Source organism: Aspergillus nidulans, chromosome VII (genome assembly GCF_000011425.1).
Source record: "Aspergillus nidulans FGSC A4 chromosome VII".
In the NCBI taxonomy this organism is placed as follows: domain Eukaryota; kingdom Fungi; phylum Ascomycota; class Eurotiomycetes; order Eurotiales; family Aspergillaceae; genus Aspergillus; species Aspergillus nidulans.
The window spans coordinates 3194542-3216997 of record NC_066263.1 but is presented as its reverse complement, the minus strand read 5'-3'; the positions used below and the strand labels follow the sequence as shown (position 1 = coordinate 3216997).

The window sequence follows — 22456 nt, the reverse complement described above, 5'->3', positions numbered from 1 at the left end:
GCCTACTAATAACAATGTTAAAGCACCGAATAGGGAGACCTGCCATAGATTTTTAATCCCAGTCCCTTCTATCTCTTCGCGAGTCAACAAATGCTCCACCGCGGCCTCGTCCTCGAGCTGCGCCTCTTCCACGGCCGGCAAACTCGGGCCCTAGATCAACAAACGAGTCGTCATCCACGAACGAATACTTGCGAGTTTCATCTCCGCCGCGTCGTGGAAACGAGCCTTTCCGCAGTAAGTCATCGAATCTGTCTAGGCGCCGATCCGCAACGGCTCGCGGGACCGGAAGGTAGAAGAGTTTAGGTTTCGTAGTAGTCGACTCGAAGAGTTGGTCCAGTGACTCGAATCCTTGCGCAGGAAGAGAGCCAGTGCCCGTTTCGGACGGCCCGTTCGGGCGCCGGTCCGTGGGCTGTGAAAGCTCGATTGGTGCTGAGCCACGGGAGGTATGAGTGCCAGCGTTTTCAGGGTCAATCTGCTCGAGGATCGCTTCAACCTCGTCACCTCTCTTGTATTTAACTTCCCAACGGGGAGGGCGACCACGCTGACCGCGGGCATCCTCTTCCATCCGAATCCAGTCCTGGACTTTGTGCTCGGGAATAAAATCGACAAAAAGGCTCTTTCGGTTCTTTTCATCCGGCCATACTGTACCGTGAAGAGAGCTACGTGCGCGAGATGCTGTCGAAACATCGACGAACGTGACAAAACAATGAGTCTTAATGGGATCCAGGTAGAAATCGACGATCAGATCGGGGTTTGGTGACTCCCCTGGGGGAGATGCAACCGAGAGCAGGTGGTTCTTGAGGGCAGCAGGTTGGAGTGGTCGCATAAGGCCGTCTATATACAATGCAGCGGTGGCAGCATGTAGAGCGGGTTCAACTGTGACGTCCTCCATCTCTGTATCAACCGGTGGCTGTGGCGGTCGGGTCCTTTCTGGTCCAATAGAATTAAATAAGCCTTTGAAGCGCACATCCTGTTTTTGTGGTGTATTCTTTTTGGCTGGCGTCTCGGGGCTTTTCCCCTCCGGAGTTGGACTCTGGACGGGCGGCTGCTGCATATCATCGTGCGAGGCGGATATGGATTCATCGGGGGTCGGCAATGCGGATTTCTCCGCGGATTTAGCTTTCTTTCTTGCAACCTCTTCCAGATGAGGAGCAGGACTTTGACTGCGACGCTTCCTCTTTCGGACGTCGTCAATAAGCTCCTCCGCGGGGAGGGGGGTCGATAATCCCGTGTTGACCCCAGGCGTTTGGGCTCCAAGAGCAGCGACTTGCGTATCGGTAGGCTCTGTTTTTTTCCCGCCATCTTGTACGATTTTGGGCTCTGCCTCATCAGTAGTGCCAGGAGCCTGCTCAACTGGCTTGCTAAGGGCTTCGGTTTGGGATTCGTCCTCGACATTGGTTCTCGTTTCCTTCTCCTCCGCCTTCTCCTCCGCCGGCTGGGTGGCAATCTCTGCTTCTGGTTCCTTGGCAGAAGCGTCACTTTCTTTATTGCTCTGCTGAGATTCATCCGCTTCTGCTTGCGGCTCTTGCGCCTGCGAATGTTGTGAGGGTTGGCCGGTTGAACCGTCAGGCTTCGGTGGAGACGTTTGGGTTATGAGTCCGTTTAGCTTCTCTTCAGCCACCGTCGGCTCGGACTGGGCAGCTGGAGCAGCTGCGGTGTCTTGCGTCTGCGCGCCATCATCGTCCGCTTTCTCGGTTGCGATTGGGGTTTCTGGTTCGCCGGGTTCGCCGGGTTGCGACGTTTCCTGCCCGTCTCGCTCTGGCTCAGCAGTAGTGGCCTCTTGTACGCCTCCTGCTGAACCCTTAGTATCCTCTGCCTCTAATTTTTCGATTATTTCCTTTTTCAAGCGCAACCCGGTCTGGGGGATACCACGTCGCTTCAGCTCCGCCTTCAGGTCGGTGACCTTCCATGTCGAATAATCGGTCATGGCGGCGATAATGTCGGTAAGAGATATGATCAAGTAAAATCTGTCTGGCTATAATGGTGGCATTAGCCGGGATCAATCATGACTCTGAGTGGCTAAAGTGGACGACGCTGTGGGAGAATAAGGTAGTGTACGTATGCGACGCGACAGCCTGGGGAGGAGACCCGGCTTCAAGTGCCAGGAGAGCTAATCCGAATCCGGAAGGAGTGGGGCTGCGCGGGAGCTTCCCCATCCGTGGAATTAGTTCATTCATTTCTGAACCACACTCCAAAGGATATATAAAAGCATGGCCATCACCCTGGGATCTGGCTATCTCTCATCGTAAGCAAGGACCCTTCTCGTATATAAGGTGGCGCAGTCTCTAACAATGAGAATATGCGGACTCGGGATACTATACTTGGAGAAATAAAGTCTGAAATAGACTTCACCTTTCGGTGGAAGGGGGATAAATCACTACCTGTGTTCTATTCTCGCATGCACGTCATTATGCGAGACAGAATTGCATTTCGGAAATTATCACTGGCTCTCATGTCAGTGGGTGTCCTCAGCTCTGATTAGTTTCCTTATGCAGAGACTGACTAGAGGCTGCTTCTTTGCACAATCGTTCGGTTGCCACTACTATCGCAACCGGTACCTGCCTCACTTGGCAGTTCACAGATAAGAAACACTTCTCACTAGAGATCTCTTCATGCAATCATAGTCTTGAAGGACGTCAGCAAGATATGTGAATACTTTGTCAGGATATCAACTACCGCTGCCCTTGAGCGTACAGATTCCAAAAGGTGGAATCCTCAAAGTCATCACACTTGATTCAGATATAACCAGATTTGATGGCCTTCGAGCGCAGGCCCAGATGAAACGGGCTTTGTCCAGGCGATAGTCAATGCATAGATTATATACGACAGGAATTATGACCTGGCGGGGTTCAGGCTGCAGTAGGTACTGCAGAATGGCTGGTATGTAATATCCACAGTTGCCCGGTTTTCATCTGGATAATATATAAATCAACATGAATATTGAGCTGCAGCTGTTTGAACAGGGCGTAAATAAAGGTGGCTCACATTAGGCGCTAATGATAGCGAGCTCCGTCTGATTACTCCATGTTCCCCGCACAGCTGACAATCATCTTTCCAATAGTTATACAGCGCCCATTATTAAATGCACATATAGAGTAGACCAGGCAGCGTCAGAAGAGCTAGAAGACCAGGGACTTCTCAATTATGGAGAGTGAAACCGCATTACCGCCCACGTTACCAGTCGCAAATCCCACAGCACCTTTCTGGCGCACTGAGCTCCATCAGCTTGATGACCTGCGAACTACGCCAGAGCTGCCTCAGCGGAGCGATATCGTAATCATTGGCGCAGGATACTCTGGAATAAGCCTCGCGTACCACCTCTATAAACAGCTTTCTCACGCCGACCAATCTCGCCCCGCAATTACCATCTTGGAAGCAAGGCAGATATGCTCAGGAGCTACCGGCCGTAACGGTCAGTTGAAGTGTTCCTAGTTACTTGACTGTTACAAGACTGATATGAGGTACAGGCGGCCACTTGCGTCCTGACCTGTACGGAAATATCCCCAAGCATATCGAAAGACACGGCCTTGATGCCGGTGCTGAGGTCGCAAATTTCGAGATCGCGCACATAAAAGCTCTCAAGACCCTGATAGCCGAGGAAGATATTGATTGTGACCTGAACTTGACGAGATGTATGAACGTTTACCTGAATGAAGCCGACGGTGAAAAAGCAAGGAAGACATATGAAGCGCTCGTTGCTCACGGTCTTGAGTACACCTCTGACATCCATTATACCTCCAAGAAATACGCGGAGAAGGTAAGTCTATGTGTTGCAGGCCGCAGGCTCGGTTGGTGAAGCTGCTGAAACCACCAGATCTCCGGAGTCAAAGGCGCGAAAGCGTGTATTTCCTACACGGCAGGTACTCTATGGCCTTATAAGCTGGTCTTAGGGCTGCTCTCAAAAATCACAAGCTCGCCCATGATCAACGTGCAAACATTCACTCCTGTCACGTCAGTGACCAGCAAGGATGGCCTCCATTCCGTCCACACGCCGCGAGGGTCCATTACCGCGTCAAAGGTGGTATACGCAACTAATGCATACACTTCCGGACTACTTCCCCAGTATTCTGCGAATATCGTCCCTTGCCGAGGGATCTGCTGTCACATTACAGTTCCGGATGGCAAGGATGCCCCATTTCTACCATATTCGTATCTTATTAGGTCTGCCGAGGGCAATGGGCAAAGCTACCTAATCACCCGCCCAGATGGAAGTATCATTGTTGGTGGCGCTCAGTACACATTTGAAGAAGACAGGAAACAGTGGTATAAGGTAATTGATGATAGCACGCTTATCGAACCAGCAAAGAACTACTATGACGATTTCATGCAACGCACTTTCAGGGGCTGGGAAGAAAGCGGCGCGTACGTCAAAGAGATCTGGACTGGCAGTGAGTATCCCACGTTGCTATATCAGGCATCTCGGAAGGGAATAAATATGCTGATGGTACGATTGTGGCAGTTATGGGATACGCCTATGACTCATCCCCTCACGTTGGCGAAGTTCCTGACCAGCCTGGTCGATATATATGCGCGGGGTACGATGGGCATGGTATGCCGGTTATTTTCCTTGCCACCAAAGGGCTTGCAGACATGATTTTGAAGGGACGCACTTATGAGGATACCGGCCTCCCTCGGGTCTTCAAGTCAACGGCCCAGAGACTCCAAAGAGCAGCCGGTGGTCGTGAAGGTGGGGATATATTCGCATAACTAGTCGACATGTTTCTTCAGCAGTTACAAAGGTGCGGGATTTATGCCTGAGGCACAAGAAACAGCACGGAGAATGTGTTGTACCGAAAGAAGTTCATGGGTGCTGACTGGTCCCCAACGAACATTGACTCATTGGCTAAGCTTGGGGTACAAAAATTCCTGCATAAAAAGCGACCCCTCGCAATCCGAAATATCTAGATTATTGAACTCATCGCCACCCATTTCATTTCATTTCCGTCTTTTCTTGTCTGTCCTTTGGTCGTATCGTATTAATTCAATCTTTCCACACTGCTTGTCTCTCCAACCTGTGGTGCACAATGACCACAGAACAGCCTACCGCCCGTCTCCGTCAGTACCCCCCGCACTGATTACTTTCTCCCCCCTCTTGAGCTGAACAGCTACTAAATCCCGTAGAGAGAGTCGATTCCCAACCTGAAAACCCATTCTCAGCCCTGATCGAGGACCAGTCTATCGTTATCATCCCAACATTCACCTTGGAATCCGGCGTTACCCTCTATAACGTTCCGGTAGCCTATACAACCCGCGGAACACTCTCACCGAGTGGTGACAATGCTCTTGTCATCTGCCATGCTTTGAGTGGTAGCGCTGATGTGGCTGACTGGTGGGGACCCCTACTTGGCGGCCCCGGACAAGCCTTCGATATCTCGCGGTTCTTTGTTGTCTGTCTCAATAGCCTCGGTAGTCCGTACGGAAGCGCAAGTGCGGTGACCTACAAGGATGGAAACCCGGAAAAAGGCCTGTACGGGCCCGAGTTCCCTCTTACCACTGTCCGTGACGATGTGAGGTGAGTGCCAAAATTCATTCATAATACAAAATGGTGCTAACGAGTTGAAGAATTCACAAGATGGTGCTGGACGATCTTGGTATTAAACAAATCGCGGCTGTAGTTGGCGGCTCAATGGGCGGCATGCTCACTCTTGAATATGCATACTTTGGGAAGGACTACGTTCGAGCCATCGTTCCCATCGCGACATCGGCACGACACTCTGCCTGGTGCATCAGCTGGGGGGAGGCGCAGCGCCAGAGCATCTACAGCGACCCCAAGTACGAAAATGGGTACTATTCATTCGACGAACCTCCTGCCGCTGGGCTTGGTGCTGCCCGGATGTCGGCCCTTCTGACCTACCGAAGCCGTAATTCGTTCGAGTCTCGGTTCGGTCGAAACGTACCAGACCCGTCGAAGCGGCAGAACATCAATGGTACAGAAAGACTACCTACTCCTCCGAACGAGCATTGGGCGATCCACAATGATGGCCACAAGGGCAATTGGAGCGGCCGTAACTCTCCCGCGCCAGAGAAACCTGCGGAGAAGACCGAGGTGCAGTATATGGACCCACAGTTCTCTGGGACCAAGACTTTCAGCAAAAGTGTCAGCACTACCGATGGAAATGCTCAGAAACGACCTGCGACCTATTTTTCTGCCCAGTCATACCTTCGCTACCAGGGAGACAAGTTTGTGAAACGGTTCGACGCCAACTGTTACATCGCCATCACTCGCAAGCTGGATACACATGACGTCTCTCGCCACCGAGCCCGTCCGGACTCCGAAAATCCCGTTCGTGAGGCGCTTTCGCAGATCCAGCAACCCGCCCTGGTTCTGGGAATCGAGAGCGATGGGCTCTTCACCTTCGAGGAACAGAAAGAAATCGCCGAGGGCATCCCAGACTCGAGACTCAAACGCATTGACAGCCCCGAAGGCCACGATGCCTTCCTACTTCAATTCGAGCAGGTCAATCAGTACATCCTGGAGTTCTTCCGGGAGGTTCTTCCCGACATAATGTCCAAGACGCCCACGGATGGTGCCGCCATCGACGGTGTTGGCAAGCTAACCAAGAGCAGCACTTTTGGAGAAGCGGAGGTGGAAGATATTACCGCCTGGTAATAAACCACACATAGCATCACTCGTTGGCGCAGAGATTGCAGCCTTGACACATCAATGCTCTACGAATGAGCGGTTCCCACGCCTCCTCTCGGTCAAGAGAGTACACGTCGGCGATCCCAGCCATTTTCAGAGTTTTGTGGGAGTAGCGGTGCAGCCTTGTTATTTTCATTCTTAACCAGTCAGAGAGATGAGCATCCAACTGCCTCTCTCGCAACCACCATCACAGGTCAGACTGTAAAGAAGCATCCAACTGCTCCCCATCACACAAACCCTCGACCATGTCGGTCTCATGCGATGCATTTCGCGAGGGTGATGGGCCGTATTCCGAAAACCGGACATTATTCTATATTACAGCATAGTTTGCATAGGAACGCAGTGTGTTCAACGTTTCTTTTTATTTATTTGGTTTTTCTTTTATCTTCTTTCTTTCCGCTCTTCCACTGAAGTCGGCGCAGGCTATTGCAGCAACAGTAGATGATCCCAGCCAAGTCGATCAACACCGGCTGGCGAAACCAGCCCATTATGACTTGTCAGGTTGGACATTGCCCCTTGAGTCATCCCTTTCAAACCCAGCTGCCCCTTGCAGGAACTCCTACAGATCAAATAAAACTTGCCTCACTAGTAATCAAACAGCGTACTGGCCATATTGCGGGTATGGGTCGCAACGCTCACGCCTAAGAACGTTCTCCTGCTCGTTGCGAGCGTACGATGACAGTTGGCCTCTGTGGGACTCCATATGGCACGAGTCGTTTGCGAAGTCCTTGTGCGGCAATCCCCGTTTGCTTTCCGGGATCATCGCCTTATCCTGCGGCTTCCCACCATCGAGATGACGACGGCGATCCGGCTGCGGCCAATAGGTCGAGTCTCAGAGAGTGTATGTCTGTTTCCCACACCTGGCAAATGACAGCCATTGCTTTTGCTGCAAGATTCGCCCTCTGGAGGCTTGTTCAAGGATACTGCCGGCTTTGTTTCACGGGCCTCGTGATGCCGTGCGACCTTGGGCTGCTGTTTTCTGCTTTCTTTCTTCTTCATCTTTTTCTTCCTCTCTCATCCATCACCGTCATTCCTTCTGTATTTTCTGGGAGTATTCTCTCTTTCCCTGTTCGGCTAACCAGCCCTTACGCTCTTTATTCGGCTTCTCTTAACGCAACGCTTGCATTGCTCGAGCAGCTCTTCGCCCAAAGATCAGCGGTTTAGGTGCCCGTTCACGTTTAGATCTCGAATTTCCTGTTTCTGCATCGTCTGCTCGTGGAATTAGCCCTGGAGGCTTTCAGACCCCGCTCGGCATTCGGTCGAGGCTCGACTCGAAGCATTGTTGATATCCCCGCATTCCAGTCCATTGCGCTGGGTCCTCTCTCGTTTCGCCTGATCTTGATTTATTGACATTCTTTTTCCTTTGTACGCTTACTGCTCAGGACCGGTTGCCTGGAGCCTTATTGTTTTTGCTCTGTGCGTTGTAGTTGTGTGGTCCAACTACATATACTTTGGCGGTATACGCCAAACTACATGGTTCCATCCACACTATGGATGTCCTTCTATCTAGAACCGCTCCAAAGAGGCGCGCCTCTTTGTCTCTTATATTCGGCTCGCAGGTAAGTTTCAGATATAACTGCTTTCGAACCCACTCTTACAGATCTAGAAACCAACGTTCGCAGCAGCCCTAGACGAAAAGCCCACCCGGTACTATGATTTTGTCGACACGCCTTCCCCCCCTAAACGTCCGTCGCCATTTATTAGTCGACAAGAGATATCTCCAGAGCTAGAGTCGAAAATCAGATTTTCCTGTTCCTTACTTGCGTACCAAATCGAACAAGGAATCCCCTCTCTCGCTAACAACCAGGGGGACCGCGACGCGGCACAAGATGAACAGGGGGAAAGCATTACAACAGAAGCCCAGCTTGCCTTGAAGGCTCCAATTTCAAATCCCAGACCAAAGACGGCTTCGGCAACAGGGTACGACTCTGGTGTGGGTCTCACACAACAGCCGAGTATACAAACTATGAGAGTGCAACACTCCCAGTCTGGTGATGCGTCAGACACCGGAGACACAAGGGATATCTCGATATTCAGCAACCCTAGAACAAGCACATCATGCTCCAATACCAGCACCGAGCCCTCATATCCCCAATCCTCAACTCAGAGTCCTAGGACAAACGAACCCAAGTCTACAACAGGCGCCATGATAACAGGATACAGACAACCAAAATGGACACGAACCACAAAGGCCTTCCTTTCTGAATCCCCGAGCTCACCCATCCCGTCAGGATCAGCACCCGGAAAGGAGGATATCGAAGACACTAAACTTTTCCTCAACCCAACCAGCACCATCACAAATCTATCTTCTGAAACTTTAACCCTATCGAGTCACCCTTCCCCAAGCTTAGGGCTAACTAGAGTTTCCGCGGCAACTCAACACCAGAAACCCACCTTCACATCTTATGCTCACGCAAACTCCAACTTAAGAAAGTCCCGCAGCATTATAATTGATACCGCCGGGATCGCCCACCTCCTAACGCCCGACGAGGAAGCCCAGCGCAATAAAGCGCTCCAACACGCCGTTCTCTCGAAGATGACGCCAGGGATTATGAGATACAACCCTACTCAGGAACCTTCCCGGCAACAGAACAAGCAGCGGAGTACATCTGACGGTTACATCTGCAAGACACATCATGGAAATGAAGGAAATTCTCCTTCTCAGAAGTCAAGAAGCGGGTCTAGGGTAGGTGTATCTTGGACGGGTATCAAGGCGGCATTGCATCCATCCAGATGGAAGGGCACAGATACGGGCTCGCGCAGATTGAAGAATCAGGTGCCGCTGGTCAAAAACCTCAGTAGGCTCTTCGGAAAAGGGAGTGAGTAGGTTCTGTTAGCGAGTGGCTGGGTGCAGGTGTTGGGTGTTTTCCACTGTTTGGGCATTTGGGCGGCTTATTTCTTTTTATCTTTGTTTTATTTATTTCTATAAATTGTCGTGGGTTTCGGATCAAGAAACCTACGGAGTCCCTGCAAGATGCTGAGCTATCAGTTGAGGTTTGATCTACAGAGAATCACATCGGATTCTGTTAGTACGTACGTATTCACGGGAGGAACATATCTATAAAGCGAAAAACTAAGAAATAAACCTCGGCTCAGGGTTAGAGACCAACAATACTCAACCATAGCTAGTATATCATATGACATGGAGAATTTTTAGTAAGTGTCATGATAGTGGAGCGTACCGCAGGGGGATGGTGCAGGGTACACAACTCTCTAAAGATAAGGAATCACAATCCGGTCCAGAACCTCGTCTTCTTAACCTCAAACTCTGCAGTGAGAACCCCCTCTCCCGTCCCCGTAACTTGCACCCAATAAACTCCTTTCTCTGATGCCCAGGCTTCCCGTTTCTCATCCCACCAGCTCGTCGCCAGCTTCTTTTCAACCACAATCTCGACATCTTTTGACTCTCCAGGTTCCAGGTGCACCTTCGCAAAACCCTTTAGTTCGCGGACAGGTCTGTTCACCTCTGTCGGGGGCGGCACAACCCACAGCTGCACTGTTTCGGCGCCGGCGACTTTGCCCGTGTTTGTGACGGTCACCCTGGCGGTTATGGGTTCTCCGTCTTGCAGTTTGTCTTTTTCAGGAGAAGTGTTCAACTCCAGTTTCTCGCGTGTGAAAGTCGTGTAGGACAGGCCATGGCCGAAGGGGAATAACGGCGGGAGTTGGGCTTTCTCGTAGTACCGGTACCCAACATAGATGTCTTCGCCGTAGAGGACGCGGCCTCGCTCTGAGCGGAAGTTCAGGTAACTAGGGTTGTCTTGCAAACGGACGGGGAAGGTCAAAGGCAGCTTTCCAGAGGGGTTGACGTTTCCATAAAGCACATCTGCGATGCCGTTACCACACTCATTGCCCCCGAACCAAGCCTGCAGAAGAGCCTTGGCTTTGGGCGCCCAGGGCATTGTCACGGGCGTACCGCTCTGGATGACGATGGCGGCGTTGGGTTTCACCTCCAGGATTTTGGAAATCAGTTCGTCTGAACCCGGGGGAAGATCCATGTCCGGACGATCGTACCCTTCTGTTTCCCATTCGCTTGTTAGACCAGCGAAGACGACAACCTGGTCTGCTTTTGAGGCGACTTCGACAGCTTTGGAAATGAGCTCTTCCTGCGTCTGGCGCCGGGCAGCGCCGAAGCGGAAGCCTCCAGGCCCGAAGATGACCACCCCGCGGGTGTCGATGTCCGAGGTGGGTGCTGTCCCGAACTGGAAGGTAATTTTGTATTTCTGGCCAGCCATGAGTTCCTTGGAGCCCTTTTCTTCAACGGTGCCGTTTCCAAAGAAGGCAGAGCCGAGACGCTGGTTCTTGGTGTTATCAACGACGACTTCATCATCCACGAGGAGTTTCCCCGTTCCGACGACAACAACGCCGAAGTCGTAGACACCGGACTCTTCGGGAGTGAAATAGCCCTCCATGTCGACGTAGTAAAGGTAAGACTTGATCTTAGGGTGGCGATAGTCCATGAGGAAGCCCTGGGATGAGACAAGGTGTAGCTCGTGGAGGAGTTCGCGGTTGCTACTGGATGCGGGCTCGTCGTAAACGCGGAACTTGAAGCCCGTTTTGCCGTCGTCGGTCTTCAGGAGGTGGCCGATCAACGGAAGGTCCTTGTATGAGTATGAACCTTGGGCGAAGTGAACCTCACCCTTGCTCTGTGCTGATACGCCTTCGAAGGGTGTGATTGTGTAGTACGCATCCAAGGATGCAGAGCCACCTCCACAGTAAGCGGCGATCTTGGCGTTTGGTCCGATCACGGCGATGGACTTCTCCTTGTTGAAAGGTAGGATGTTATCCTCGTTCTTCAAGAGCACGATAGACTCGGCCGCAGCCCGTCGGAGTAGGGCTTGGTCTTCGGGGCGGTTAAGAACCTTTTCCTCTGCGTTTTCGGGGATACCCAGTGGCTCAACGTAATTTACAAGGTTCAGAACGTTGCGTACACGTTCATCCAGGACAAACTCGTGGACTTTGTTGGATGATACGGCGTGTGCCAGGGCGTCTCCCCGCCAGCGTGTCTTACCTGGCATCTCTATGTCGAGACCGGCAATTATTGATTCTGACGTACTGTATGTCCCAAACCTGCAACAGCTTAGACATGATTCCGGTAGGACTGATTCAAGAACCTACCAGTCACTCATAACTAGTCCGTCCCATCCCCACTCCTTGCGCAAAATGTCTGTGATGTACTTCTTATTCTCACTCACATGGGTACCGTTAATCTTGTTATAAGCCGTCATAACTGTGGCCGTTTTGCAAATCCTCATCGCAATCTGGAACGGCAAGAGGTATATCTCGCGTGTAGCCCGGTCGGTAACAATCGAATCGACCGCCAAACGCTCATGCTCCTGGTCATTGCACACAAAGTGCTTCAGGCACGCGGCAACGCCCTTTTCCTGGATTCCCTTGGAACAGTAGCCAGCCAAGTGGCCGGCAAGAACACCATCTTCGGCGAAAGACTCGAACCCTCGGCCGCCCAGCGGCGATCGTTGCGTATTGATTGTGGGACCCAATATGACGTGCGCGCCCTTGGCAATGGCCTCTTCCCCCATCAAATGCCCTACCTTGTGCAGTAATTCAGTGTCCCAGGTTGCTCCCAGGGCAGTAGCGCAGGGGAAACATGCTGCTGGCACACCGTTAAAAAACCGCGTTCCGCGGACTCCATTGGGGCCATCGGACATGCGCAGGCTGGGAATGTTAAGCCTGGGGACAGATGCAGTATGCCAGAAGTCGATCCCTATAGAAGCTGTGAGCCCTTATTTGCAACACCCAGCCTAGGCTTGTCGAAAGATTACCTGACACAAGATCGATCTTCTCTCCGAGACGAAGTTCTTCAATCGTCTTGTCCACATCCAATTGAGGCATTGTGAGAGATGTATATGAGCCGAGATAAATTCTTCCGTTTTACAGGAGGGCGAAAGGAAACTATCTGCGCTGGTAATCACAGCACTAGCAAACCAGGTCAGAAATTGACAAGCATAAAATGACAAGAAAAGAGCAAGGAATGCCAGGAAGCCACGGGGAGAAAGACTAGAGATATACGTACTAATCCCAACCCCAGTTCTCCATTGCACCGTCTTTCCGGACTAACGCATCGATAGCTGATCAGTTTCGCATAAGTTGATGCTCCACACAAGAATAGCGATCAGTGACCACTGAGGACGTCCCATGATCAGTGCTGGCTGAATTGCCTGAATGAGAGTAGATGCAATTGGCGGAGCTGGAACACAATTGGCATCAAACCGGTGGGGAGGAGAGCAAGCATTGACAAGAAAGGTGCTGAAAAGAGAACGGGACTTCTGCCGAAGATTGACCGGTTGCTTGGCCACAGCCTAGGTAATCGGCGACTCGGCCCGACCTCCGTGATTCTTATGATGTTGATTGTACAAAGATGGGAAAGACAGGCCGTCAGCCAGTCAGCCTTACTAGGTGGACTAAGTGGGTCACAATCCAAGGGCAATGGCGGTGGAGCATCGAACAATGACTCGTGTTCAATGCATCAAGCAGATCAAGCAGTTCTAGTAGTACTACCTGGACCAACGTCTAATATCACACGCGCTGACCACAGGCATAGAAAAAGTGCTCAAGAGAGGGATGGGTTTCAAAGACAAGAGAATACATGTTGCTTGGCCATTGCAATGAGAAAGACAAAACAGCAATAGAGCGGAATGCTTAACACCGTCAGAAATGCTCATATGATATCATATCACCAAGTGAACCAGACATAAGAAAATCAAGTAGGAAAGTACAAGAGAAAGTGTATCTCTGAAGACAGCAATCAAGCCCCTCGTCGAGCACGCTTGTTCTCGCTGCCAGCGCCCCGTCCACCTCGGCTGCTTCCATCACTGTGTCCGCCTTCATCCCCCGGCCGTCCGCGCTTGCGGTGAGGTCCGCTCCCACTGCCGCTCTCGCGCGTATAGTTGCGCTCGCGGTTCCGGTCGCGGTTCCGGTCGCGATCGCGGTCTCGAGGCTCCCGTCCGCTGCTGCTCCAACGTCGTTCTTCATCCGGCCCACCGGGAGGAGGGGGTGGTGGAGGAGGGGGAGGGGGTTGTCCGCCGTGGGACGAGGGAGGCCGGAGACGTCCTTCATGCTCTTGTGAGGATTCTGGACCGGCGTCGCGATCGCGGCGCCTTCGATTGTCTTCACGCGGTCCAACACCCCGACGGGACGCTTCACGAGGTTCGTAACGTTCGTCTCGAGGTGCTCCTGAAGGCACATCACTCCTGCGGCTCCGCTCTCGGTTGCGATCTCGTCCATCCTCCCGCCGGCTGCTACTCCGTGATCCGTCTTCATCACCAGCACGACGATCCCGTTCCCGCTCAGCTTCTCGGTCTCGGTCGTGAGAAAAGCTGCCGCCAGTCAAATAGCGCTGTGATCGGCGGCCATCGGAGTTGGTGTCATCAGTGGGTTCGTGACGGCCGCTGCCACCCGGCCGACTTCTGGAGTGTGCATCTCCCTCAGGATACCCGGACGGCCTCCCAGCAAATAGATCGGTTTTGCTCTCTGTTGAAACCCCGGGGCGGGGTCCTTCTTCTGGGCCCGAGTGCTGCGGTCTAGTTGCTTGCGGTGATTGCACTCGAGGGGTGGCTGGCTGTCGATTAGTACCGCGACCCCGACTGGTTGGACCGGGACCGCGGTCTGAAGGCGACCCAGACTGCTGAAGCATGTTGTTGAGATTGGCAAACCGTTTGTCGCCGCGTCCGCGTTCACCACCGAAACCTGGCCCACCTGGAGGTCCACGAGTCACAGGCGAAGATCCTGAGCCTGCACCAAGTCCACCACGAGGCCCTGAAGGAGGAATTATGGGAGGAGGCCCCGAAAGGCCGGAGCGGGGGCTAGACCCGTGCGCGTTGTCCGAAGTTTGTCCTTGTAGGGCCTTGAGCCGATCAGGGTGGATTCCACTTGCCTCTAGCCTCTCCGCCGTAGGGGATAAAGTGTCTGCAGGAGGATCATCATTCCGCATTCCCTGGCGTCCAGGGCCTGTGGGCGGAGGACGGTCATTTACCGCCGGTCCACTACCAGGAGGCCCTGCCGAAGGATGTGGCGCGGGAGGGTTTCGCCCACCTCGGCCAGGCGCAGTCCTGCTTCTTGGTCCAGAGGGTATATCAGACATTAGATCAGCCTGTCGAGATCGTCCGACAGGAAGATCAGATCCAGGAACTGAATCCCGGGGGTCAGGACCTTCCATAGGGGTTCGTGGTGGCCGGTCGCTGCGAGGTCCTCGTGGCATTTCTTCACCGCGGGGAGGCGGCTGCGTATTACTTGCGGGTTTGCGAATATCAGATGGAAAGCGTTCGGGGCGATTCGGGAGGTCCAATTTTGGAGGGGTCAGAGGTCGGGTCGGCAGAGACCTCCGATCTTCTCTTTCCTGGCGTAATGGTTCGCCACGACGATAGCCATCGCCTGGTCTATCTGAAACATCGTGTATGAGGTCTGCACGGTCGGGGTGTGTTTGCGGACCAGATCGTTGGCCAGAGAGGTTCTCACGAGAATCTGCAGGACGGGGGCGGCCAGGCCGGTCACGGTATTGTGTCCCACGGAATGGCTCCTCTACAGGCGGTCTGAAAGAGAGATCCCTATCTAGACGCCCAAAACCCCTGCTGTCACTAATTGGCGGGTCAAATGAGCGACTGAAATCGCGATCGCCGGGTAATCGTCCGCCCCGGCCATAGTCCGACAGACGGTCCCGTCGGTCATCCAGAATATCCGGCCGCGGCGGCAGGCCCCTCTCGTCCCGATAAGGATGAGACGGTGTATGTGGCTGAGAACGCGTTGTTTGGCTTCCACCAGGTGTTCGATCAGGCTCAGGAGGCCTTGGAATATTTGCTGGTCTCCGAGATTCAGGGCCTCTGGGAGCCTGATTCGCAGAAGGTGGAGGAGAGAGTCGTGATTGAACAGTAGCTCCTCCAGTCTGACGACTTCGAGTGGGATTGCTGGGCGGGTCCCTTGGTGCTGTATCAGGTCCACTGGCCGGACGGTTCTCATTAGCAGATACTTGGCCAGCTGCCTTGTCTGTTTGCCGTAACTCAGTTTCAGCTAGTTTTTGCGCCGGTTGTTGGGCATTTGAGCTATCTTTTGGCACATCTGCTGTCCTGGCGTCTTCAATCTCTCCATCCTCAACTTCCTGCCTCGTGGTTCCCTCAGTCTTTCCGGGCCCTTTTAATCTGATGCAAGATTAGCGCTTGATGCATGTAAAGGAACCACTGTCAACTTACTCTGTCGCACTGGAGGGCTTGAATTCAGGAGCAGCCGCATTGAAAGGAGTCGGGGTAGTCGAGTTGGGGCGAGAAGGCGTTGCTCTCCCAGTAGCTTGGCTGCCTTTGCTAGGAACTGGCTGGTTGGTAATCATAAAAGCCTGAGGAAGCATCCACTTCTTCTCACGACGGTTAAGATCGCCAATTAAGGAGGCTGCAGGAATTTTCACATCGTCTCGTTCATCGTTCTGACTGAGGTTGTTCACGCTTGTATGCATGTCTCGACCGATCCAGTTAACAGCTGGGAAGTTTTGGACAATGGCCTTCAGGACACTGATGGCATTTCGAATGTGCATGTACTCGCCCCCATTGAGGCAGATTTTCAATGCTGAGGATAGAAGCCGGTGCCACTTGTAGAGAAGGCGACGGAAGTCTTCATAATCAAGGAAGGTAGTGGGCTTGCCTTCGGGATCAACATTCATAGCGAAACCAGGGAGGTCCCTCTTAGTTCCAAACGCTTCCTTCTCATAGACAGTCTTGTCGGCATGCCAACGGCCAAGATCACGAAGAACCTCGTTCAAGAAGCGACCAAGATTATCAGCTTCCCTTGAGGTGGACTGGAAAATCAAGGCAGTCAGCCTCTGTTCCCGGAACAGCTGGTCCAGCAGACCAACAGTCCGGAAATTAGGTGCACCAGCAGCGTGCAGAAACTTTAACATCTTGAAACAGTAGAAAGCATCAATTGGGGATAACAGGAGACGCGGTAAAAAGCACTGTTCCAATAAAGCGATATGTAGCTGGTCGGCTTTTCCTCGCATACCAACGAACCATCCTTCCTTCTCCTTTTGCAGCCTTGATCTTGTTTGGCCATAAGCCACAAGGTGCGCTTTATTCTCCTCCAGAATCCGGTCCTGGAGTTGCGTGATCTGCTTCTTCTCCCTCTCTTTTCTTTGTGTCCCTGCAAGACTAATATCTGATCGGTCGTTACCAATCGAGATCACCTTCTTTTTCAATCGCTCGATTTCCTCTTCATATGATTTTTGAGGGATGTGCACGTCGTAAATCGAGAGTTGCCAGAATGTGACATAGAAAGGCAATCCGACTATGCTCCAAGTCTCTGGAGGCAATACAGACTTGACTTGGTCTTGTAGGTCTTGCATAACAGGATTAGAAGCCGCGTACTCTGGAGCACCAAAGCCAGTTGCAGATTTTCTGCTAGGAATAGACTCGGTATCCGGTGCAGTTTGTTCTTGATCGACATCCATTTTGTCGTCTCCCGAGGGAGCGTCCGTGACTTCAGTGTCACCACTTCCCTCAAGTTTCTCGACTTCTGCCTTCAGAGCGGGAACATCCTGACTTTCCTTCTTAGCGGCGTTGGCTGTATCCTGAGAAGTTTTTTCCCAGTCGATAAGCTTCCGTGCAACACTTGGACGTCGAATCCAAAAGGCAACTTCAGGCTGGATGCCGAAATCTTTGATAAGGGACGCAATGTCAGGGACAAACGAGTCGAATTCGTCCACTGATAAATTGCTGCGAAGTAGGTCCAGATACTGAGCGAGAATTCGGTGGATTTCATCGAATATGTTACCCAGCAACTTGAGCTCAGAGGAGTTCTCTGATTCTTTGAAAATGCACGTAAGACGTTCCTGAGCAATCGCAATGAGCAACTGGCCAGCAAGGTTTGAGGAGGTAAGTGATTTCAAAAGCCGCTTTGAAGTGGTTTTGGACTCATGTCGTTTATCCAATAATTGGAGGATGGTTTGCGACTGCAGGATCTCGCCGCCCGCCATGGCCTGTATCTGAGAGTCATTGAAATTGGTATCGGTGATGATTCCAGCCATCGAACTAATTATCTGTTCCAGAATAATAAGATCCGTGGAATTATTTTGGCGTAGTTGCTCAACAACGTATTGCAGCACGGGGGTTGGATCCATTACTGAATACCGTTTGAAGGTTCTGCCAGCAAAGGTGGCCAAGGCATTAAGCCATCGGCTTGTGAGCAGGCCACCGTCCTGTACCCGGCTTCGACCTTTTTGACCAAGCGAACTGATCAATGCCCATGTGAGGATATCGTAACCGAGGTAGGTGAAGTAACGAGCACACTCCACAACGACTTCGATTAGATTCTCGTAGGATTCAATTTGACTTATAGCAACGTTGATGACTATTCCTGGATTTGCGTACGCAATCTTGGCCAAAGCACGAGCCATTGGCCGTATGTTTGTTTTGCTTAGTCTTTTGAGTACATCCTTTGTTTCCGCTCGTGCTTGGTCGAAAGCAGATTGTATATCGGGGAGTCGAGAGGTCTGGCCAAAGTACCACTCAGCATACATATTGTACCGAGTGTCCCTAGGGAAAAAGCTGATGAGGTCGAAAACTTCATTCACAACGCCGGGGTTGGCCTTAGTGAGACTTATAGCTGGGACCAGTAGTCTCTTGCAAAGATCTTGCCAACGTGCTCTATTTTCCGTGGAATCATCCTTGTTGAGACTGTGCCTGCCAATTCTGGCCAGTTTTGTCAACAGGCTGGAGTCTTGTCCGATCTTATGTCCAGAGATGTTTAGGAAAGACTCGCAAAGTGCGAAAACATCGTCAACAGATTGACAGATGGGAATGTTGTCGGACCAGTCGTCCCAGTAGAACCTATAATCAGTTCCATCATTCGTGTCTTCCTTATCGAGCTGAGCCCATCTCAACGTCCGACGTTGGGGTGCCTCTGTTAGTTTGATGTGGCCCTTTGGCACACCAGTCTGATCATGACTGGGTATTTGTTTCTGTTCTCGAAGCTCACTGATCGGCGGTAGAGGGCGCACAGAGGCGTAGACCTTGCTCAGGCAGTGATGAAGGATGCGATGTATGAATTCAGGAAGTTCGGGATAGGCATCCATGAGCCAGGGAAACTTGCTCAGGATGAATAGTGACTCAGGAATTGCGCCGATTGCTAGCAGGCTCTTCAAAAGCAATACCTTTTGATCTGATGGCTCCGGAAGCTCGTTCTCCTCCGATTTAGCTGCAGCTGTTCTTTCCGCTTCTTGATCTTTCCCGGGAGTCGCTGAACGAGCCTCGGAGTCTCTAATACGGGGAATAGGTAGCGTGTCGTCTGAAAGAGCACCAGCAGTCATAAGAGCATTTACCCCACCGCCAGGTCGGGCTGCCCTCTCTCTTTCTGCCTTTTCTTTCATCTTTTCCTCCTTCAATACATCCATAGAATTGTCAGGCCGCCAGAGATGAGGGTAAAGATCGCGAAGCGAGATAAAGCCGACCTTGATCAACAATGCGGCAAGATATATTAGGTTGTCGGGAAGAACATCTGACTTGTCACGCGCTGGCGAAGAATAGAAACGAAGTTTAAACCCGAGAAGTTGCGCTGCTACCCTGCTCCCCTTGGGCGGCAGTGTGCCAGTTTGTTCGATCCATTTGCGGGTATCAGCCTCCTCTGGAGTCAAATTATTGGACTCAGGGAGCAATTGCTTGAGCTCCTCTTCGGAAACTGGTTTGCGTCCTATCTCAAAGAAAGCTCGAATCTTGACTTCCCGAACCCGGTCCCAGAATTCTCGATCTCGTTGGGAGTTTGCTTCCGCAGCTGCAGCTCGTTCCTCGTCAGTTGTTGACCATACAGGCGACCCTGGTAAAGCCCAATTGGGAAGCCCGGAGTCGCACGACCTCCCACCATTGCTAGTGGATGCGTCCTCTTTGGGCCACCAGGAGCTCGCTCGCAACAGCTTCACGAAAAACCGATATTGCTTAACCAACACAGCTGCGAAAACATCCAAAGTGACGTCGAGGACACGGCCAACATCCATGTCGAAGGCACCTATCATTGCTTTCACCCTCTCAAACGTATCCTCAACGACCTCGGCGGTTGGAGGTTCATTATTGCTAGTGGTGAAAAGTTCCGTCACTAACTTAGAGTAACCTTCAGATTCCTCGCGAAGTAGATTATAATTTGATTGCCGGTATAGGAGATTTGTCTGCTTCCTGATGCCCATCCGTGCGAAGGTGTCACGGACAAGGCCAAGCGACTGAAGTAGAGGTGTTTCGAGTTGGAGGCGCATGAGGGCCGGATTAATTCCAGTGGAAAAAACTAACGGTTTGAGGGCGTCATTCGTAGTGTCAGAATCTGTCACAATGGACAGGGTGTCGAGGAAGAGAGTGCAAGGATCCAAGCACGGTGATGCCTGCTCTTGGCCATCTATTCCGATATTACCAGCGGCAACCTCTTCTCCGATAATATCTCTGAGCGTTAAACCAGCTTCTTCGGCAGGCAATCGCTCGTCAAGAGCACAACGAATGAGCTCCTGGTAGATAGAGGTCAGCATCACAATGTCCTTGCCATTCTTTGCTTGTATTCCGCGATCAACAATCATCTGCCTCCCACTGGCCGCCCAACTATCCCTGACATCATCCGAAATATATTCATATTGGTAAGGCGGCAATGGTTTCCTGGAGGGTTGCGCGGGGACAGCGGGCGACATATGTGATAGCGGTGTTGGAGCTGGTTGAGGCTGTGTTTGTGGTTGCGACGACTGCTGTGAGTGTGGTCTCGATTGCATTGAACTCGCAAGTGGCAACGGAGACTGAGGTGGTTGTGATTGGGACGACGAAGGTGTTGTTCCATTTTGTTTGCCTTGCTCCGATGCTTCTCTCCCAGCGGAATCTGCGTCCTTCCGACCAGCTGTAAAATTCTGACCGTCATTACTTGGTGCTCGTCCTGCATTGTGTCTACCACCACGACTTGGCTGCCTTCGCAGCCTCCCACGCCCGTCAGAAAATTCCCGAGACTGAGGAGACTGCGAGCTGTGCATCTGTTGCGCCATGTTGAGATTCCCGGGGCGATGGGGTGAAGGCCGCTGACCGTCGTTGGTAGAGTCAGTGGACCATGACCTGTCGACTTTCTTCCTCTTGCCTCCGGTACCTGGAGCCATGGCAGCTTCTTACAAAGCCAATGCTCAGGTACAGAACCGGTGTGCTCCCGACAGGTTGCGAGTCATTGGGCGAACCTAGACGTGAGGAAGGTTAGCTCTCTTGAGCAGCAGCCGAGAGGTCAAACGCTCGAGTCCGGTTTGAGATTGCGACTGCGGAAGGGAGACAACCTGCAGTAGTATAACTACCTTGGTAGGTATAATGCGGGATGAAAAAGCGCGACGTCTGGGTGTCGGGAATTGGCTGGCCGGGGCTCTTCCGACGTAATAAAACAGACAACATGAAGGACGCGCTAACAAGGAATCTAGCGCTTGGCGCGATTATCTCGCTAAGCGCGTTTGTTAGTGACCTAGTAGGAACTCCATTCCCCTGCATTTATCTATGGTGGTCGCATCATCATAATTCATTCACTATGCTTCTTATATCGATTTAGTACAAAAAGAAGCTAGCTACCTGTGTGCAAAAAGCTTCAGGCCAACCCCTGCGCTTTGGCTTCAATATCAACAATGGATGGAATAAGCTCCAGCAAGCTAGGTTTGTTCGGTGACCAACCCAAGAGCTTTTTCCCGCGGTAAGACCAGCCCCTTGAACTGCTACCCCAGGCATAGAGCCCAAATTCATTAAGCTTCTTTACCTCATCATCACTTATGGGTTCGACGTCTGGCGAAGGGATAAGTTTTTTCTCATAGGCAGCCTTCGCAATCGCTCTTTGGACATCTCCCCAGACGAAGGGGCCGTTTTCCGCAAGATAGTACCCCTTGTCATTCCAAGTAGCCTTACCACCCCCGGCTGCTGCCGCGTCTCCCAAGCGGCGGTAGAGGTCGCTCAAATCCTGCACATGAATCTGGTGCCAGACATTCTTGCCTTCTCCAACTAGGAATCCCTTCTTTCTCTTAAGGACGGCGGCGGCAAACCAGTACGCTTGGACGCTCTTCTGGTTTCCGGGACCCCGGCCAGGACCGTAGATCGTAGGAGGGCAGACAATGGCCACTTTGACAGCGTCCGGGGCGCGTCGTCCCGCTTCAATAATGATCTTATCGACATTTCGGTGCAGCGAGTCGTCGGGAAGGTTCAATAGTTCGTCAACACCATCCCAATCATCATGCTGCTTGGCTCTCTCAAGACCCCATGTGTTCGTGCGAAAGTCCTCAACTGTAAGGATACCAGTGCCCGACGTATGAATCAACCACAATGGCTTCTCAGGCGTGTGGTGACTGGCACCTTTGGCAATAGCAGTAGCAGATGCAACGTGGTCGCAATCAGCGCAATCTAAGCCTATTAGTAACTCATGATCTTATTGAGTAGTATAGGAATGTGTATATACTTACGGAACACAATATTTGCGTTCTTGGTCTCCTCCTCTATTATGGCAGCTGAGTCTAGGTCACCCTGGACGACTCTGACGTTTGGATACTCGCTGGCAAGCTTCTCTCCCTTCTCCTTGTTGCGAACCAGGACAGAGATCTCCCAGTCAGGATGGGCCTGGGTTACAGCATAGAAAACATCCCCGCCAATATATCCAGTCGCACCAGTGCTGTTGATGTAGTCAGTATAACGACGGCTTGATTACAAAGGAGCTCACCTACAGAAAGACCTTTACGGGTGCCATTGTTATAGATCCAACGTCGCAAAACTGGGATGAGTTAAGAGCTGGAAGATGTATGCGTGTAGCAGGAGGAAAAGTGGGCGTGGGACGATGAGGTTTTATAAG

At 51.9% G+C, this 22456-nt stretch overlaps 8 protein-coding genes across 8 annotated transcripts, besides 1 other annotated feature; 3 read left to right on the top strand and 5 right to left on the bottom strand.

The window, feature by feature from the left end:
• Positions 1–22456: part of a sequence feature (contig 1.36 75..96901(1)) that runs on past both edges of the window.
• On the bottom strand, positions 53–1927 carry ANIA_02231 (SAP domain protein; the record flags this gene model as incomplete). Its single annotated transcript, XM_654743.1, has 1 exon — positions 53–1927. One exon carries the CDS (start codon positions 1925–1927, stop codon positions 53–55), a length of 1875 nt encoding a protein of 624 aa, XP_659835.1.
• On the top strand, positions 3145–4707 carry ANIA_02230 (NAD(P)/FAD-dependent oxidoreductase; the record flags this gene model as incomplete). Its single annotated transcript, XM_654742.1, has 4 exons — positions 3145–3412; positions 3468–3757; positions 3815–4388; positions 4460–4707. 4 exons carry the CDS (start codon positions 3145–3147, stop codon positions 4705–4707), a joined length of 1380 nt encoding a protein of 459 aa, XP_659834.1.
• Positions 5025–7026, top strand: met2 (homoserine O-acetyltransferase metE; the record flags this gene model as incomplete). Its single annotated transcript, XM_654741.2, has 3 exons — positions 5025–5055; positions 5122–5512; positions 5563–7026. 3 exons carry the CDS (start codon positions 5025–5027, stop codon positions 6608–6610), a joined length of 1470 nt encoding a protein of 489 aa, XP_659833.1. The 3' UTR covers positions 6611–7026.
• Positions 7236–7521, bottom strand: ANIA_11331 (uncharacterized protein; the record flags this gene model as incomplete). Its single annotated transcript, XM_050612987.1, has 2 exons — positions 7236–7454; positions 7504–7521. 2 exons carry the CDS (start codon positions 7519–7521, stop codon positions 7236–7238), a joined length of 237 nt encoding a protein of 78 aa, XP_050468832.1.
• ANIA_02228 (uncharacterized protein) lies at positions 8134–9470 on the top strand (the record flags this gene model as incomplete). Its single annotated transcript, XM_654740.1, has 2 exons — positions 8134–8202; positions 8250–9470. 2 exons carry the CDS (start codon positions 8134–8136, stop codon positions 9468–9470), a joined length of 1290 nt encoding a protein of 429 aa, XP_659832.1.
• On the bottom strand, positions 9871–12493 carry ANIA_02227 (protein bglI; the record flags this gene model as incomplete). Its single annotated transcript, XM_654739.1, has 3 exons — positions 9871–11695; positions 11759–12365; positions 12424–12493. 3 exons carry the CDS (start codon positions 12491–12493, stop codon positions 9871–9873), a joined length of 2502 nt encoding a protein of 833 aa, XP_659831.1.
• Positions 13407–20747, bottom strand: ANIA_02226 (putative THO complex component (Rlr1); the record flags this gene model as incomplete). Its single annotated transcript, XM_654738.1, has 2 exons — positions 13407–15792; positions 15844–20747. The coding sequence occupies 2 exons, from the start codon at positions 20745–20747 to the stop codon at positions 13407–13409; spliced, it is 7290 nt and encodes a 2429-aa protein (XP_659830.1).
• Positions 21153–22405, bottom strand: ANIA_02225 (putative nucleoside-diphosphate-sugar epimerase). The gene is made up of 3 exons (XM_654737.2): positions 22332–22405; positions 22074–22279; positions 21153–22014 (listed from the first exon to the last, which is right to left on the bottom strand). Exons 1-3 carry the CDS (start codon positions 22352–22354, stop codon positions 21215–21217), a joined length of 1029 nt encoding a protein of 342 aa, XP_659829.1. The 5' UTR covers positions 22355–22405; the 3' UTR covers positions 21153–21214.